This window comes from Poromitra crassiceps (genome assembly GCF_964638095.1).
Source record: "Poromitra crassiceps genome assembly, chromosome: 26".
In the NCBI taxonomy this organism is placed as follows: domain Eukaryota; kingdom Metazoa; phylum Chordata; class Actinopteri; order Beryciformes; family Melamphaidae; genus Poromitra; species Poromitra crassiceps.
In genome coordinates this window covers 12,053,950-12,073,705 of record NC_139640.1, presented here as the reverse complement: position 1 = coordinate 12,073,705, position 19,756 = coordinate 12,053,950, and the positions used below count along the sequence as shown (strand labels likewise).

The 19,756-nt window shown below is 46.7% G+C and overlaps 1 protein-coding gene across 2 annotated transcripts in view; it reads right to left on the bottom strand.

Annotated features, from left to right (window-relative positions):
* Window positions 1-19,756, bottom strand: part of LOC310798663 (mannosyl-oligosaccharide 1,2-alpha-mannosidase IA) — a 420,317-nt gene that overhangs the window by 153,366 nt on the left and 247,195 nt on the right. For both annotated transcript variants that reach the window (XM_083661215.1, XM_083661214.1), the window contains exon 3: window positions 237-352. In XM_083661215.1, the coding sequence (XP_083517341.1) occupies window positions 237-352 (116 nt within the window). The remainder of the gene's footprint in view (window positions 1-236; window positions 353-19,756) is intronic.

The window sequence follows — 19,756 nt, the reverse complement described above, 5'->3', positions numbered from 1 at the left end:
ATTAGCTATATGGTTTCACGTTCAGACCAGGTATATTTCATGAACTGCCGTGAGACGGGGTTGGAGCAGAGTGTTGTAGTGTATGTGCAAAAATGTATTTTATAATTGTAATCCTGTTAGGAATCAAAATTAAAGGTAACTGTAATCTGATTACATTCCCCCCTCCCCTCTAACTGTAAGGGATTACAGTTACTCCCCAATCCTGCTGCTGTCCCTTTAGAAAAGAGAAACCTTACCGAGTTGAGGTCCAGGCTGGTCTGCACCCACTCCTTGGCGTCGTTATAGTCCTCAGTCAGTCCCATGATGTACAGCGTGTCCAGAGAGTCAATGATGGAGGCTCCTCTCAGACCACCTGTGAAACACACCAGAGAGAAGAGATGGCTCAGTAAAGCTGCTCTAACAGTTACAGACTGTGAAACGCACCAGAGAGATGGCTCAGTGAAGCTGCTCTAACAGTTACAGGCTGATCACCTGTGAAACACACCAGAGAGAAGAGATGGCTCAGTGAAGCTGCTCTGTTACAGTTACAGGCTGATCACCTGTGAAACACACCAGAGAGAAGAGATGGCTCAGTAAAGCTGCTCTAACAGTTACAGGCTGATCACCTGTGAAACACACCAGAGAGAAGAGATGGCTCAGTGAAGCTGCTCTGATACAGTTACAGGCTGATCACCTGTGAAACACACCAGAGAGAAGAGATGGCTCAGTGAAGCTGCTCTGATACAGTTACAGGCTGATCACCTGTGAAACACACCAGAGAGAAGAGATGGCTCAGTGAAGCTGCTCTGATACAGTTACAGGCTGATCACCTGTGAAACACACCAGAGAGAAGAGATGGCTCAGTGAAGCTGCTCTGATACAGTTACAGGCTGATCACCTGTGAAACACACCAGAGAGAAGAGATGGCTCAGTGAAGCTGCTCTGATACAGTTACAGGCTGATCACCTGTGAAACACACCAGAGAGAAGAGATGGCTCAGTGAAGATGCTCTGATACAGTTACAGGCTGATCAAAAGCTGACACAGCAAAGTCCTACTGTTCTGTATTTGGTTTATGTGTATAAGGGGCAGATGCACACTGGCAACAAATCAAATGCAGTGTATCACACTGATTCTAGCCTATTTCCCTAAATATCCCGAGTTGTTCAAAGAGCAACAGAAATAGCGGATGTGATAGATACAATTATTACATTCCCTCAAATAAGTCGTCAAACAACTGTTATTTATTTATTGTGACAAGCTGCAACTATCAGTCACCTTCTAGACCGGAGCTTGTTGCACCCATCATTATTTTACAGTGGGGCATTCAAAAATAAGGTGGATAGTTTGATCATTCTCTGTAGCCATGCCTGTTGTTCCTTGTTGTTTTGTATTGTCTGTTCAAGACCAAAGACCACAATGGAAATCAGTCTTTGACTTTATTGTGTTTTTATCCTTGATGTTGTTTCCGAGATGCATCTCCTCTGTCCCATGTATTCCTTGTTACCAAACATCAAAATCAATCAATCAAAATCAAATCAAATCAAAATGTTAAAGGGAGAGTGCACCTAATAGTGCACTTTGACAGATACGCACTTGGATAAGTGCACACTATAGGCTTCAAGTGATGTTCTGATTAGCAACAGTCTTCATCACTTGACACTCTATGATGCAGAAGCAAAAGATGAAGGTGTCTCGCGCGCTGAGTGAGTGTTGATGAGGATGCTGAAGATAATACTAAGTAAAACAGCTTGATGGAGCACAGATGAAAAGCTGAACAGTATCAGTCACCCTAAGATGAGAGTGAAGTCATTTAAGAATCAATCAACGCAGCCTGGATTGGTTTTTAGGGAGGGAGAAAAAAACATTGATAATTGTGATCATTAGCAGCTGTTTCAGTGTTCCTTGCATTTACCTGTGTGTGTGTGTGTGTGTGTGTGTGTGTGTGTGTGTGTGTGTGTGTGTGTGTGTGTGTGTGTGTGTGTGTGTGTGTGTGTGTGTGTGTGTGTGTGTGTGTGTGTGTGTGTGAGTGTGAGTGTGAGTGAGTGAGTGTGAGTGTGTGTGAGAGAGAGAGAGAGAGAGAGCGAGAGAGATGAATCTAATTTGAAGCTATTCATTTCCCTTCACAACCTACATGAGACATGCTACAGTAAGAGGTGTTTAATCCACTCTGGTGGTTTTACTTGAGATTGTGTGGACTATTTTCATACGCATATGACCAAATAATATGCAAATATGGCTGAACCTAACACACACACACACACACAGGTGCGCGCGTGCACAGACACACACACACACACACACACACAGGTGCGCGCGTGCACAGACACACACACACACACACACACAGGTGCGCGCGTGCACAGACGCACACACAGCTGACAGCAGCTCTGCACAAAGGAAAAATAAAATATTATCCTCAATGAATTACCGTAAGGGTTGAAAGTCAAATGACAGTTTACGTAATAATAAGCAGAAACGGTGAGTAAATAGGCTGTGAATCAAAGTGCTGGAGGGCCTCACAGTGTAGACAATTAGTGGAAAATGCAATAGTGTGTCAACTGACCTGGTTTAAATGAGAGAAAGCGTACCATGGTACAGATGGCTGGATTGATCTGATGTAACCTCGCAGTAACCTGAGACATCAAAGTCTTTTATTCTTATCAGGAAGCATTGCTAAAGCGCACTAGATATGCAAATGAGAAACCGCATGCGCAAAACAAAACATCAACAAATAAATATATGGCTAGAGGGTGCAGGGGCTGTTATCTTGCTTGCTCACGCGCTCTTGCAGGCCGCTGCTGTTTGATTAGACTGTGGAACATGGTGGAGAGCTGTAACGTGCTGCAAACAACTGACAACAGACAACAAACTACCATCCAACAAACGCCTTTCTCTTAATTTAAACAAGGCATGCTGTCCGTATTTGGTGTTGAGAGTTGATTTGAGTTAGTGAGTTATTAATTTGAGTTAGTGTGGACCAGTGATGTCACTGGTCCACACTTTAACACTCAATAACTGTCAAATTAAATGACAGACTGATATACTACTGATGTTCTAATGATACAAAGCTGGTTGAAAATGGGCAGAGTGTTCCTTTAATATAAGAATATCGGCCGATATATCGATATCGGAATTTTTTTACTCTCTAATATCGGCATCGGCCTAAATAATTCAGTATCGTCGGGCTCTAGATGAGACTGGACAGCACACAGGTCTGATGAGACTGCCGTTGCACTGCTCTCTTAGCACCATATATATATATTGACAAGACACCTATCCAGCTGAAGATCACCACACACTCCTCCTCCTCCTCCACCCACTCTCCAATACCTCCACTTCAGTTGTGCTTAGCCTGACGCCAGTTCAGCGAGAGGACAGTGCTCGCCTGAAGCCAGACACATGTACAGAACGCTAGGCTACACAAACCATCTGCTCGGGTTGTTAGCAGTGTCCTAGTATGTAGTGCAGGATGTATGCTGATATATTAGCCTGTTTGGGTTGTTAGCAGTGTTCTAGTATGTAGTGCAGGATGTATGCTGATATATTAGCCTGTTTGGGTTGTTAGCAGTGTTCTAGTATGTAGTGCAGGATGTATGCTGATATATTAGCCTGTTTGGGTTGTTAGCAGTGTCCTAGTATGTAGTGCAGGATGTATGCTGATATATTAGCCTGTTTGGGTTGTTAGCAGTGTCCTAGTATGTAGTGCAGGATGTATGCTGATATATTAGCCTGTTTGGGTTGTTAGCAGTGTCCTAGTATGTAGTGCAGGATGTATGCTGATATATTAGCCTGTTTGGGTTGTTAGCAGTGTCCTAGTATGTAGTGCAGGATGTATGCTGATATATTAGCCTGTTTGGGTTGTTAGCAGTGTTCTAGTATGTAGTGCAGGATGTATGCTGATATATTAGCCTGTTTATGCTAACGAGGAAATGGCCTATGAGGAAAATGGCATTCAGTCATTGAGAAGTTGGGTCTATTTTTTAAATGTAATGCACATTTTGAGTCTATATTTGATGTGGAAAATGCCTTTTAGTTTGCTTACTGAGCAGCTCTGCTCAGAGGGGGTTATAATCAGATAGCGAAGGCCCTTAGTTACCCGACCCCAGAGGTGGCCGTTGGCGAGGCAGTGGAGCATGATGGAGCATGATGGAGAATTCCTATTGAAAACAGCAGCAAAGCTAAGATGATTGATTGACTCTGAGGAGGGAAGGAGCAGATCAATCTATCATCATGTACTCCTTCAGCTTCCATGGTCCAAGCACAAACAACCACTTGACATGTATTTATTTCAGTAGGCCTTTATATATATATATATATATATATATATATATATACATACATGTATATATATATATATATACCGTAAATTCCGGACTATAAGCCGCGGCTTTTTTCCCGTTTTTTGGCCCCTGCGGCTTATATAACGGTGCGTCTTATCTATGGATTTTTTCAGAAAAAAAATTATAATAAAAAAATAAAATCTCTCTTTTTTAGCACTCTTTCTACCTATAAATCCACTTCTGTTTTAATTTCCTCTGTTGCCCTCTTTTCACCACACCGCGGACACTGTGTGCAACATAACATAACACAAAGGTGTTGTGTTATGTTGTTTTGTTGAAATGTTACGCTAATACGGTAAATGGGAGCTTCATCAAACAGCCAACAATCCCCTCTGTGCGTGAACCCTTACATATGGTAATTACGGTAAGCAAAGTTCATCAGCCCGGAACCACAACAAGACGGGCAGTCCAGCAGTCTCTCTCTCACTCACCATGGGGAAAGTACGAAGAAATTCTCACGATGCAGCGTTCAAGCTGAAAGCAGTCGAACTCGCACTGAAAGAGGGGAATAGAGCAGCCGCGCGTACTCTTAGCATTAATGAATCGATGATCAGACGTTGGAAAAAGCAGCAGGAGGAACTGTCCCAGTGCAAGAAAACGAAAAAGTCCTTCAGAGGCCACAAAAGCAGATGGCCGGAGCTTGAGGATTGCCTTGAGGACTGGGTGTTGACCCAGCGAGCAGACGGCCGAGGCGTCTCCACGGTGCAGATCCGACTGAAGGCAAAAACGGTAGCCACCGAGATGAAGATTGAACATTTCCTAGGTGGGCCATCTTGGTGCTTTCGTTTCATGAAGCGAAAGGGACTGTCTGTCAGGGCGCGGACGACTGTCTGCCAACAGCTTCCTCCTGACTACCAGGAGAAAATCGCGAGCTTCGGCGAATACACACAGAGGAAGATCAAGGATTATTCCATCGCACCGGAGCAGATCATCAACATGGATGAAGTGCCCTTGACGTTCGACCTGCCACTCACTCGCACTGTGAACAAGAAAGGTGAATCGTCGGTAACGCTGAGAACCACAGGTCACGAGAGAACCAATTTCACCTGTGTTCTAGGATGCACAGCATCTGGAGCGAAGCTGCCGCCCATGGTGATCTTCAAGCGGATTACCATGCCGAAAGAGAAAATGCCAAGTGGTATCGTCGTCAAAGTAAACAAAAAAGGCTGGATGATGGAAACTGTAATGAAGGAGTGGTTGTCCCAGTGCTACGTCCAGCGCCCTGGAGGTTTCTTTCACGAAAAGAAAGCGTTGCTCGTCCTGGACAGCATGAGGGCTCACATCACCGAGTCAGTCAAAGCAGCGATCAAGACCACCAACAGTATCCCAGCTGTGATACCTGGGGGCACGACCAAACACCTCCAGCCACTCGACATCAGTGTCAATCGGGCATTTAAAGTGGCGCTGCGCATGGAGTGGGAGACGTGGATGACGAGCGGTGACAAGTCATTCACTAAAACAGGGCGCATGAGGAAGGCAACCTTCGCACAAGTTTCCCAGTGGGTCCTGACAGCCTGGAGGAGTGTGAAGACATCCACGATCACCAACGGGTTCCGAAAGGCTGGGCTGCTGCGTGACGAAGAGGAGGACGCCGCCACATCTGATGGCCTTCAGAGGCTGTTCGAGTCGGACAGTGACGAAGAGGAGTTCGTTGGTTTTGAGAGCGACAACGAAGGAGAGAGAGGAGTGGCTGACGAAGCCACCCTGAACCTGTTCCTTTCCGACACAGAAGTTGAGGACTTTGCTGGTTTCAGTACGGAGGAAGAAGAGGAAGACGAGGAAGACGAGGATTAGTGACTTTACTTTGACTATGTTTACAGCCGTTTGCTGCACCTTCACCTAAAAGATGAAGAGAAGGATTACAGTACGGTACATGTTTACGTACGGTACGTACGGTATATTGAAATGTGATCTTAAAAAGAGACATGCAGCACCTTATCCTTTGAGGATTGTTTTTTGTTTTCCAGTTACGGTATTTACTGCACCTTAACCTTTTGAGAATTGTTTGATTGTTTTTACAGCACTTTATCCTTTTGAGGATTGTTTTATTATTATTATTATTGTTTTATTTTTTATAGCTACGGTATTTATTTTGTTTAAATGTTAATAAATGGGAGTTTATAGCCTATAGCCTACCCTACCGTAATGCTTGTTTTGTTGAATAAATGGGAGCTTCCCCAAACAGCGATCTCTTTCCCGACATTCCTCTCTGTGCACGAACCCTTTGATATGGTAATTAAACATCAAAACACCCGCGGCTTATAGTCCGGTGCGGCTTATATAAGAAAAAAATAGTCAATTTTGGTGCTGCGGCTTATAGACCGGTGCGCCTTATAGTCCGGAATTTACGGTATATAAGAAGCCCGGGTAGATTCTCAGGCCAATGGGTCAAAAGAGGTCTCTCCCTCAGTCTCTCTCCCCCTCTCTCTCTCTGCCTCTCTCACCCTCTCTCTCTCTCTCTCTCTGCCTCAGTCTCTCTCCCCCTCTCTCTCTCTGCCTCAGTCTCTCTCCCCCTCTCTCTCTCTCTGCCTCAGTCTCTCTCCCCCTCTCTCTCTCTCTGCCTCAGTCTCTCTCCCCCTCTCTCTCTCTGCCTCAGTCTCTCTCCCCCTCTCTCTCTGCCTCAGTCTCTCTCACCCTCTCTCTCTCTCTCTCTCTGCCTCAGTCTCTCTCCCCCTCTCTCTCTCTCTGCCTCAGTCTCTCTCCCCCTCTCTCTCTCTCTGCCTCAGTCTCTCTCACCCTCTCTCTCTCTCTGCCTCAGTCTCTCTCCCCCTCTCTCTCGCTCTGCCTCAGTCTCTCTCACCCTCTCTCTCTCTCTGCCTCAGTCTCTCTCACCCTCTCTCTCTCTCTGCCTCAGTCTCTCTCCCCCTCTCTCTCTCTCTGCCTCAGTCTCTCTCCCCCTCTCTCTCTCTCTGCCTCAGTCTCTCTCCCCCTCTCTCTCTCTCTGCCTCAGTCTCTCTCACCCTCTCTCTCTCTCTGCCTCAGTCTCTCTCCCCCTCTCTCTGCCTCAGTCTCTCTCCCCCTCTCTCTCTCTCTGCCTCAGTCTCTCTCACCCTCTCTCTCTCTCTGCCTCAGTCTCTCTCTCTCTGCCTCAGTCTCTCTCACCCTCTCTCTCTCTCTGCCTCAGTCTCTCTCTCTCTGCCTCAGTCTCTCTCACCCTCTCTCCCTCTCTGCCTCAGTCTCTCTCACCCTCTCTCTCTCTCTGCCTCAGTCTCTCTCCCCCTCTCTCTCTCTCTGCCTCAGTCTCTCTCCCCCTCTCTCTCTCTCTGCCTCAGTCTCTCTCTCTCTGCCTCAAGTCTCTCTCACCCTCTCTCTCTCTCTGCCTCAGTCTCTCTCACCCTCTCTCTCTCTGCCTCAGTCTCTCTCTCTCTGCCTCAGTCTCTCTCCCCCTCTCTCTCTCTCTGCCTCAGTCTCTCTCTCTCTGCCTCAGTCTCTCTCACCCTCTCTCTCTCTCTCTCTGCCTCAGTCTCTCTCCCCCTCTCTCTCTCTCTGCCTCAGTCTCTCTCACCCTTTCTCTCTCTCTGCCTCAGTCTCTCTCCCCCTCTCTCTCTCTCTCTCTGCCTCAGTCTCTCTCCCCCTCTCTCTCTGCCTCAGTCTCTCTCACCCCCTCTCTCTCTCTCTGCCTCAGTCTCTCTCACCCTCTCTCTCTCTCTGCCTCAGTCTCTCTCACCCTCTCTCTCTCTCTCCCCCCTCTCTCTCTCTCTGCCTCAGTCTCTCCCCCCTCTCTCTCCATCTCTTCTCTCTCCCGTTCCTCCCGTCCTCTGACGACATCACTGATGATGTCATCAGTGGATTTATGACATCACTGATGACACCATCACTGGGATTTATGACATCACTGCTGATGTCATCAGTGGGACAGAGAAACAGACAGAGCCCTAGCTCCCATTTATATACTGATGATGATTCTGCCATAGTATTTTATCTATTGCCTCTGCTGCATGTATGTGTGATTGAATGTTTAGTACTCTACAAGTATATCAAATGTTCTCATAATCTAATGATACACAATTTGTACAGTAATCTGATTAAAAAGCAAACACCGCAAATGGTAGAAGGGCAAGGGAAAATTGTAATTACTACAAATTTGCAGCAGCTGATACACGCTATGAATATATTACATAAGCCTTGTTAAGCCAGCAGAGCATGCCACAATAACTTTTATCTCAGTTACGTTCTAGCTAACTGTGTACTACTGTTTGTATTGTTATGGTTCACCCCTCTCCATATCCATGATACATGTTTATTTGTTGGCTGTTTATCAATGTCTGCTCGTAGTGAGGGAGCCATTTTGTCCGTATGCCTTTTGTCCATATGGGGCTTCCCTAGAGGTCTATATATATGGCTCTCACCAGCCCCTTCCGGGCTTTGACACCCCTCGCGATCGACCTGGGGTCAGTCCGCGGTCGACCAGTAGACCGCGATCGACTGGTTGGGCACCCCTGTTTTACAGCATTCGCACTTTTGTATCATATTCAGCATTTGCACTTTGGCCTTGGTATCATACAAATACAATTGTTGTGGCTTTTTATTGTTATTGTGAATGTGCTCATGGTACAGATCTTATTGACATTGTTTTTTTTACTTGTTTTATGTAGTCTAGGGAAATAAGGTTTGACCTTAAACTAATTGCAACAAAATTTATTTTCACATTTTTATGTTTATATTGATGCCCGAAACACTGTAGTAAAAATCCCAGAAAATCCCATTAGTGGAAATATGTTAAAATTACGTTTTTTTTTTAATGGCTGCCATTATTAAAATTGTGGCCATATCTTGACTCCAACTAGACCTAGAATTACAAATTTGGTGTCTATTTCCACATTTTTGGGGGCAAGGAATCCACAGAAATGGTTGTTGAGTCTCTAAGTAGAACAGATTTTTTTTCCTCATGTAGTATGAAGTAGTCGTAATACAACATGGCATTTCTCACAATGTTAGCTACAACTTCGTATTTGTTAATCATACACATTTTGAGTGATACCCTTGAGCATATTGAAGTGCTTGCCATTGGAGAAAAAAAAATTGTTGTTTTATATTTCCAATTAAAAAAGTGTTACGGTAATGAATTTATTCCCTCAGTGTCTCTAAAAGTGTCTGGAAATACATAAGAAATGAGCACATCTATCTATCTAAGGGAGCTAGGGCTCTGTCTGTTTGTCTGTCTGTCCCACTGATGACATCATCAGTGATGTCATAAATCCACTCACTCTCACACACAAAATATCAGTGATGTCATCAGTGATGTCATAAATTGTGACATCATCAGTGATGTCAGAGGCATTGTGATATCAGTCATGTTATAAGCGGTTGTGATGTTATCAGTGATGTCATAAAAGCAGTTGTGACATCATCAGTGATGTTACTTGAGCAATTGTGATGTCATCAGTGATGTCATAAATCCTTCCTGGCTGAGGCTATATAAGTGGTGGAAAACACAGCATACAAGTCAGTGTGGTACAGTGACACATCTGAAGGAATGGCTGTTCAAGCAGAGCATGGTGACATGCAGCTCTATGATGCCGTCAGGGCAGGAGACCTGGACACACTGAGGAGCCTGCTGCAGGAAGACCGCTTCAGAAGGCAGATCAATGAGCAGTGTCTTTATAGGTGGTGGTGGAAGTCGACCCCTCTGTTGTACGCAGCCTTGTGGGGTCATGCTGCCTGTGTGGACTACCTGATCACACAGGGAGCACAGGTAGACCTAGCTGGTGTGTATAACAGGACGCCTCTCTGCTATGCCGTGTGCTACGGTCACCTGGACTGTGTCCGGATCCTCCTGGAAGCCGGGGCCGACCCTAACAGAAGCATATACGGCTCAGACACCCCTCTCTACCTCAGTGCTGCAGGCAAACACCTGGACTGCTTCCGCCTGCTGCTCCAGGCTGCTGGCGTTCTGACCCGTGATGTGGCTTCTCACCTGCTGGAGTGGGTGCTGCTTAAAAGGTGCAACACGGCCTTCGTCCAGCTGCTGCTGGACCGCGGTGCTGACCCGGCCCTGGTGACCACAGAGCAGGCACAGCTGGAGGAGAGGGCGGATCCTGAGGCTCTCAGGGTCTTTCTGGAGGCCAAGAGATGTCCTCGCAGTCTGGCCCACTTGTGTCGGATCCGGATCCGCCAAGCGCTGGGCACACATCGCCTGAACCAAGTCCACTCCCTACCACTAACACAAGTGATGAAGGACTTTGTGCTCCACCAAAACTGACTTGAAGGACTGTCAGTTTATTTATTTTCATTTATAGATTTAGTTCCTAAGTGACTGTTTCAAACAACTCCAGGAGCAGATATTATATACCAGCTATACCTAATGATGTGATGTCACTTGAGCAACGACAACATCAGTGATGTCATCAGTGATATCATCAATGATGTCATCAGTGATTATGTCATCAATGATGTCATCCTTCCTGGCTGAGCAGACTGGGTGGGTGATGTCATAGTTGTTGCTGCCATGTCATCGGTAATGTCATACATGCCAAAGTATAAATAAACAATTTTTCTGTCTATCTCTGTCTGCCTCCACTGTCCCTACTCTCTCCGCTTCTATGTTCAACTGCCATGTACTTAACCTGCTGCCTTCTGCCCCAGCCCTGTCATGAATGGCAGTGTTCTAATCTAAGCAGACTGGATTGCATGCAGCAGATGATAGAAAGCTCATCCATAAGAGACTTGAGACTTGACTTGGACTTGTGACTAAAGACTTGAGACGCGACTTGGACTATAGCTAAAAGACTTGAGACTTGCCCGGCCACGACCCCTTGCTGCGCAGCAGCTATAATTTATGTTTTGTTTTGTTATGTTACAGTATGTTTGGTAGGGCTTTTCCCTAGCCCCGCCCCTTTCCTGACCACACCCCCTCCCACCTCCCACATACACTCCCCCCGATACACCTGTCCATGCCCCCTACCCACCTCTCGAATCCAGACTCTCTACGACCTTCCTATCCCTACCAATGGACTCTTTTCCCTAGCCCCGCCCCCTCCATTGAGCCGACCCGGATCAGATCCGCCCCAAAATGTAATGGGTTCTTCCTTGGCCCATGCTACACCCTTCCACCAAGTCTCATGAAAACCGGCCCAGTAGTTTTGCCGTAATCCTCCTGCTAACAGACAAACGGTCAGACAAACAGCACCGAAAACATCACCTCCTTTGTGGAGACAATGCCAATTTTGACAATGTTCCACTACTGGGATTTTCTGGGATTTTCAGTATGTTAAATTGGAAGCTTTCAAGAGCTGAATACAACACAAATCATTTCTGTTGCAATTAGTTTAAGGTTGGGTCATTTTTTCTCACAGATTCCCTAGAGACTATATTGGGAAAGTGAAAGTTGAGGACACACATGGGCACGTGTGTGAGAGTGCAGGAGTGTGTGTGTGTGTGTGCGTGTGTGTGTGTGTGTGTGTGTGAGCGTGTGTGTGTGTGTGTGCGTGTGCGTGTGCGTGTGTGTGTGTGTATGTGTGTGTGTGTGTGTGTGTGTGTGTGTGTGTGTGTGTGTGTATGTGTGTGTGTGTGTGTGTGTGTGTGTGAGCATGTGTGTGTGTGTGTATGTGTGTGTGTGTGTGTGTGTGTGTGTGTGTGTGAGCATGTGTGTGTGCGTGTGTGTGTGTGTGTGTGTGTGTGTGTGTGTGTGTGTGTGCATGTGTGTGTGTGTGTGTGTGTATGTGCGTGTGTGTGTGTGTGTGTGAGCGTGTGTGTGTGTGTGAGCGTGTGCATGTGTGTGTGTGTGTGCACGTTCAGGTGTGATATACGGCTGCGTGCGTGTGAGCGAGCATGTTGAGTACATAGAAAGCCATTAGTGAGACGTTGGCCGGTGGATGTACATTCATCATGTCTGTCACATGACCAGGCAGCGCAGGTCAGGTGGGTCACATTAGACCACATGATCAATCACTCACACTTCCATGTGTGTGTGTCGGGGGGCATCGGTGCTCTTCATCACTGGTCGAGGGCTGCCGGTTGGTTTAGAACAGTGTATTACTGGCCTCTCTCTCTCTCTCTCTCTCTCTCTCTCTCTCTCTCTCGCCGAACACAAACGCGCAGGCAGGCAAACACAAACACACAAACGTGCACCGCCCATTATGCACATACACACTATTGATTTATGCAAATCGGGGAATATAACATTCCCTATTCATTTGAATGAAACAAGGCTCCACTTGGAAAGACCTTTTATTTAAGGCCTCAGGGGATCATTCAGATACATCATCTCTGCTCTATCAGATCAATTTCATTTAGCCAACATATACAATATGCATATGACATATATATATATATATATATATATATATATACAGTATGTGCTGATATTCTAAAATGCCATACAGTACCATGTCCACTGTGAATTCCATTGAGTAAATTCACCGCACAATATACAATAAATAATAACCCTGTAATATATATATATATATATACCGGTATATATATATATATATATATATATATATATATATATATATATATACAGTATATATATATATATATATATATATATATATATATATATATATATACATGTAGTATATATACAGTATATATATATATATATATATATATATATATATATATATATATATATATATATATATATATATATATAATACTGTAATAACATAAGACTTGGGAGATGGAGTGTTTGAACACAGGCTTGGGGGAAAGTAGAGTTAAATCAGTTGTATAAATTGCTGCTAATTTAGCTTCTGTAATTAAGGGCTGACTTGGCACCAACAGCAGGAGAAATAAGGCGTTCTAATCTGGTCGATGGAAAGCGGCTAACGTTATCCAAGTGATTCTAATCAATGGAGACATTGGGATTCAGACTAATTACGCTGGTTTGCCTGCATCCAATTATCAATGGCCAGGGCAACGAGTGTCTTGTTAGCACTAATGCTACCTGGCAACAGAGAGACGGGGCCTAGCAGCCGGCGTGCGTGTCTGTCTGTCTGTGTGATGAGAATGAGAGCTGGCTGCTTGCCATTCGAGGCACATGGCTGCCTGGTGGATAAACTGCACTGAGGAGAGAGGAAGTGAGTGGACTTTTGATGGAGACCGAGCAGCACCGGTGGAGAAACAGAATTTGAGGGGGAGAGAGAAGTGCGTTTGGAGGCGCAGGGATTAAGTGGGGTTTTACCAAACTGCACACGAAAAAAAGGTATGAAACAGAGATGTGAGAAACGCCACGGTGGACATTGGGCCATCAATCAAGACTGGTGATAACAATGGTGAGATTTAGTCTCCTTGATTACCAGACGCCAGACAAGTGCAGGAATATTGATAATAGATGAGGAGGAGGAGGAGGAGGGGGGTAATCAATCGGACGTATTCCAACCATGTTATTTTCAAAATGCACACTTCCCTCTCTGCAGTCTGCCAGGCTTTGGTCTTGTAGGTTTTCACACGTCTGTGTTTGTAGCTGTGCCAGCAAACTCAAAGGTATTTCTGACTCCACGGCCCAGCCAGGCAGGCAGGCATCCAAAAGACAGCAGGCAGACATGGACACAGTGCCACATATCAAGAGGAACCTGCATGGAGATCTTTCTGCAGTTGCACAAGAAGCAAGATGTTAAGTGGGAGAAGCAATAATGCTGATGATCATTCTACACCGCTGCTTTGCCAATTCACAGAACAAAATTAAAAATGTCCAATCCTTGTTTTAACCCATTGATACCTGATGCAGCATTTGCGTGTACTGTATATCCCTCATTTGTGTGCGTATCCCTTTAAGACCGCGAACCGCGTTAACGCGGTTCGCGGTCTTAAAGGGATACACACACAAATGCTGCATCAGGTATCAATGGGTTAAACCAATGCTGCACAATTTGTTCTCTTTACACGGCACACTTTGTGCAAAATGTATATTTCACATTCTCTAATCAACCTCAACCTTTGAGGAGATATAATATTCTGCACTCAGATATGCACTTATTGAGAGTGCAATGAACCCCGAGAGCCTTTGAGCCTCCCACAAGTCTCACATGGTGTCGTCCTGAAGTGGATTAAGGTTTATGCAGATGCTGTTTTTCCTATAAAGAAAAGGCCTATTTGCAGAGAGCATGACAGAGACACAGAGACAGAGCTGCTGCTGGACTCTGTTTACTGACACACACACAGACACACACACACCGACACACAGAGACACACACAGAGACACACACAGAGACACACAGACACACACAGAGACACACACAGACACACCCAGACACACACACAGACACACACACACACACACACACACACACACACACACACACACACACACACACACACACACACAGACAGACACACACAGACACACACACACACAGACACACACACAGAGACACACACAGAGACACACAGAGACAGAGCTGCTGCTGGACTCTGTTTACTGACACACACACAGACACACACACACAGACACACACAGAGACACACACAGAGACACACAGAGACAGAGCTGCTGCTGGACTCTGTTTACTGACACACACACACACACACACACACAGACACACACACACAGACACACACACACACAGAGAGACACACACAGAGACACACAGAGACAGAGCTGCTGCTGGACTCTGTTTACTGACACACACACAGACACACACACACAGACACACACAGAGACACACACAGAGACAGAGCTGCTGCTGGACTCTGTTTACTGACACACACACAGACACACACACACAGACAGACACACACACAGACACACACAGAGACACAGAGACACACACAGAGACACACAGAGACAGAGCTGCTGCTGGACTCTGTTTACTGACACACACACAGACACACACACACCGACACACACACAGACACACACAGAGACACACACAGAGACACACACAGAGACACACACAGAGACACACACAGAGACACAGAGACACACACAGACACACACACAGAGACACACACAGAGACACACACAGAGACACACACAGAGACACAGAGACACACACAGAGACACACACAGAGACAAAGAGACACACACATCTGTTATCATACACACATATCATTATAAACTTATACTTGACCTAATTTAATAATATGGCATCATTTGACCCAGTAGCTTAGATACAAAATCTAATAGCTGGTGAAAAAAACTAGTCCTGAACTGCTGAGCGGGCAATCACAAGCCAGCAGTATCAGTATAAACTTAGACTTGACCTAATTTAGTTTTGTTTGTTGTAGGTCATGATTAAGGTTCGCTAAACAGGGCCGAATCATTGACAGTGGTGTTAGGTGGTACTTAGACCTGAATTAGCAGTATAGTATTAGTCATCCTAAAAAATAAAAAAATAAAATAAAATCCTAATAAATTTTGTTTGGACCTAATTCTATTGTTGTCTATAGAGTTAGTTCCACCTCTGCGCAGATTCCCCCGCTCTCTTCTCTCTCTCCCCCTCAGGTGTCCTTCATTGGCCTGACGTACACCCCCGCCGCTGCAGCCCTAGGTCCGGCCGTCATCGCCCTAGCCACCTGTCGTCACCCTATGCCATCTACCCGCTACTCCATCTACTGTCTGACACCCCGGGCTCTTCACCACCACCGACCCCTATCCTCATCATCCTGGTCACCTGCCTGCCTAAGGGAAGGGGGGGACCCCCCCCCCCCCCCCCCCCCCCCCCCAGCCTCAACAACGCGGACTCATGGATTCCTCAGATCATCCTCATGGAACTCCCAATCTTGTTACCCTTTTTGTCACCTAGCTAATTAACTAGTATTCTCTAAACCTACGAACACTTAAAGACTGCATTTTCTATTTTTTTTTGGACTCTACTTTTTAGATTTTCAACTCCCTTCCCTGATCTTAGGATAATTTAAAAATTACATTTTTATATCCCTTCTGTTGGACTCTTTTTTACATTTTCAATTTTCTGTTCTCTTGTACATTTTATTTCCATAATAAACCATTCACAGAGTTTCATTATCGGAAACTCTGTGCATGGTTTAGCCCGGCATCTCTCGGCCTGTCTCGGAGGGGAGTCCCCAGATGGGGGTCCGCTGCTGTGGCCTGGTGGGTGGGCCCGTCCCCCGCGTGGCCTGCTCTCACGCTCTCAGTCACTATGCTGGTGGCTGGGGGCTGGGGGGGCGGGTCGCGTGGGGGCTGGGTCCGCCTGGGCCGCAGCAATTGGCCCCTAGCACAACGACCTCACAAGGTTCCTCCTCAGCCAAGTCACTGGGGCAATCCATGCGGCGATCCATATGGTGGAAAGGTTTTCTTGCGTTCACTGGGGGTGAGGGGGTGCCGCTGTGTCCCGGCCTGGCCTTCCCTCCCACGCCATATGTGGGCGGGGGCCGGGTCGGGGGGCATCGGTGCTCTTCATCACTGGTCGAGGGCTGCCGGTTGGTTTAGAACAGCTTAGGTAGGCGATAGATTAGCTACAGCCTAAGGCTGACCTGTTAGTGTTCAGGCTAAAATCAGACTAGAGCAGGGTAGGATAGGCCAGATTAGGCTGTAGATTAGCTAGATACTATGTCCCAGTTAGCTCTGGTTAATGCTTAGAGTAGTCAGTTGTCTGATCTTCCCCCCCCCCCTCTCTTTCCCCCTTTCCCCGCTTCTTCCCTTCTTCCCCCCTCTTGTTCTCCTCTCTTTCCATGCTCTTTCCTCCCCCACATCCCACCGCCCCCCCCTCCCTTCTCCTGCTCTCTCCTCATTCTCCCCCCCCTCTGCTCCTTCTCCTCTTCTCCCCTATTTTCCTGAATCCCTGCCACTTCCTGCTCTCCCTTCTCTCACATTCCCCCTGCTCTCCTTCCCCTGCACCTCTACTCTCTGTCCTCCCCCCTCTCTCACATTCCCCCTGCTCTCCTTCCCCTGCACCCTCCCACCTCTCCTTCTCTGTCCTCTCCTCCTCCACATTTCCCATTTTCCCCCCACCCTCGCCCTAATCCGGGCCCGTATCCTACTCCCTCCCTCCACCCTAGACCCTACCTCTACTCTACCTCCCCTGTACCCTTCCACCTCTCCTTCTCTGTTCTCTCCTCCTCTCTGTCCTCTCCCCTCTCTCACATTCCCACTGCTCTCCTTCCCCTGTGCCCTCCCACCTCTCCTTCTCTGTTCTCTCCTCCTCTCTGCCCTCTCCTCCCTCTCACATTCCCCCTGCTCTCCCTCCCCTGCACCCTCTCCTTCTCTGTTCTCTCCTCCTCCACATTTCCCATTTCTCCCCACCCTCGCCCTAATCCGGGCCCGTATCCTACTCCCTCCCCTCCCCCAACCCTAGACCCTACCCCTACCCTGGCTCTCCCTCCCCTGCACCCTCATCTCTCCTCCCCTGTTCTCTCCTCCTCCACATTTCCTATTTTCTCCCCACCTCCCCCCTCTCCTCCCTCCCTCCCTCCACCCTAGACCCTACCTCTACTCTACCTCCCCTGTACCCTTCCACCTCTCCTTCTCTGTTCTCTCCTCCTCTCTGTCCTCTCCCCTCTCTCACATTCCCACTGCTCTCCTTCCCCTGCGCCCTCCCACCTCTCCACATTTCCTATTTTCTCCCCACCTCCCCCCTCTCCTCCCTCTCCCTCCCTCCTCCACTCTCCTGCTTTCTTCAAATGCTCAAATGTTATCTTTATTCTGTATATTCTTGTTACTGTGTGTTAGCTAGAATCAGCTAGACATACTTTCTGTGAAGCCCTCTGAGACATGCTTGTGAATTAGGGCTATATAAATAAACTTGACTTGACTTGACTTGACACACAGAGACACACACAGAGACACACAGAGACACACACCGACACACACACAGACACACACCGACACACACACAGACACACACACACACACACACACACAGACACACACACATACACACCGACACACACACAGACACACACACACAGAGACACAGAGACACACACAGAGACACACAGAGACACACACCGACACACACCGACACACACACAGACACACACCGACACACACACAGACACACACACACCGACACACACACAGACACACACAGAGACACACACAGAGACACACAGAGACAGAGCTGCTGCTGGACTCTGTTTACTGACACACACACAGACACACACACACCGACACACACACAGACACACACAGAGACACAGAGACACACACAGAGACACACAGAGACAGAGCTGCTGCTGGACTCTGTTTACTGACACACACACTGACACACACACACACCGACACACACACAGACACACACAGCAGAGACACACACAGACACACACAGAGACACACAGAGACACACAGAGACAGAGCTGCTGCTGGACTCTGTTTACTGACACACAAGATTTCAATCAGAAGGCTGAGAAACGCTGACCCCACTGGAAGGATTATGCATTGCTGTGTTTGTTTTGTTTTTGTGTGTGTGTGTGTGTGTGTGTGTGTGTGTGTGTGTGTGTGTGTGTGTGTGTGTGTGTGTGTGTGTGTGTGTGTGTGCGAGTCTGTGTTATGTGTGTGTGTGCATGCGTGTTTGAGTGTGTGTTTGTGCATGTGTTTGTGAGTGTGTGTGTGTGTGTGTGTGTGTGTGTGTGTGACATTGATGTATGGCCCCTGTCTAAAGCAGTCCAGTGGAAGAGGTAAAGGAGGTGGGATGTCTCACACAAACCACACACTGGCTGCTGGACCACTAATGGTGGCCTGCGAACCCATATCCAACTGTATGAATAAGACGTTTTGACGGAGTACGGTGTATGAAAAAGAATACTGTGAAAGGATCTATGAAAACACTAACTGAGCAATATATTTGTGTCTAGAGAAATGTGGAAAAGTAGTTATTTAGTTTCTATGGATCCACTCCCACCAACACTGACCCGTCTGCCCCTGTAAACAGATGGGTCAGAATGGTCTGCAGAGCAGGAACGTCCATAGAATTTAATAGAATCCTTCCTCCACTTCTGGGGATGAGTGTGTATGACTGCCTTGCTGCCAGTATTGTGCAAATAAATATATTGTTTATTATTATGTGCACAAGAGCTGCAGCCAAACTTGCCTGAGCGCAACGCAGAGAAACATCACAGTGTATTTAAACTCCTAGTTGGCCCTAACAATGAAGCACATGGGGGAATTAAAGACAAGCATCCCTGATTGGTTCCCTTCATCTCTCTCTCTCTATTCCTGTCTCTCTCTCTTTTCTTTTCGCACTGTCGATCGAGACCTATAACTTATAGGATTATTAAAGTTTGAGTGTATCAATTTTAATCGCACAGCGTTTCTAGAGTTTATGGCACTGATAATCGCATGTGATGCTACTCACCCAATCAGGGTCACCACTGGCAACCCATGTGATAATACTCAGCCAATAGGGGTGGGAATCACCAGATGCCCACGATACGATACTGAAACGATACTTGAGTCACGATACGATAGTATTGCGATACTGCGATATTGCGATATATCGATATTGCGATATATTGAATATTGCGATATCTCGATATATTGCGATTTCTTACTTTTTCAACTGCAAATGATGTCCCCAAAGGAAAACTTAG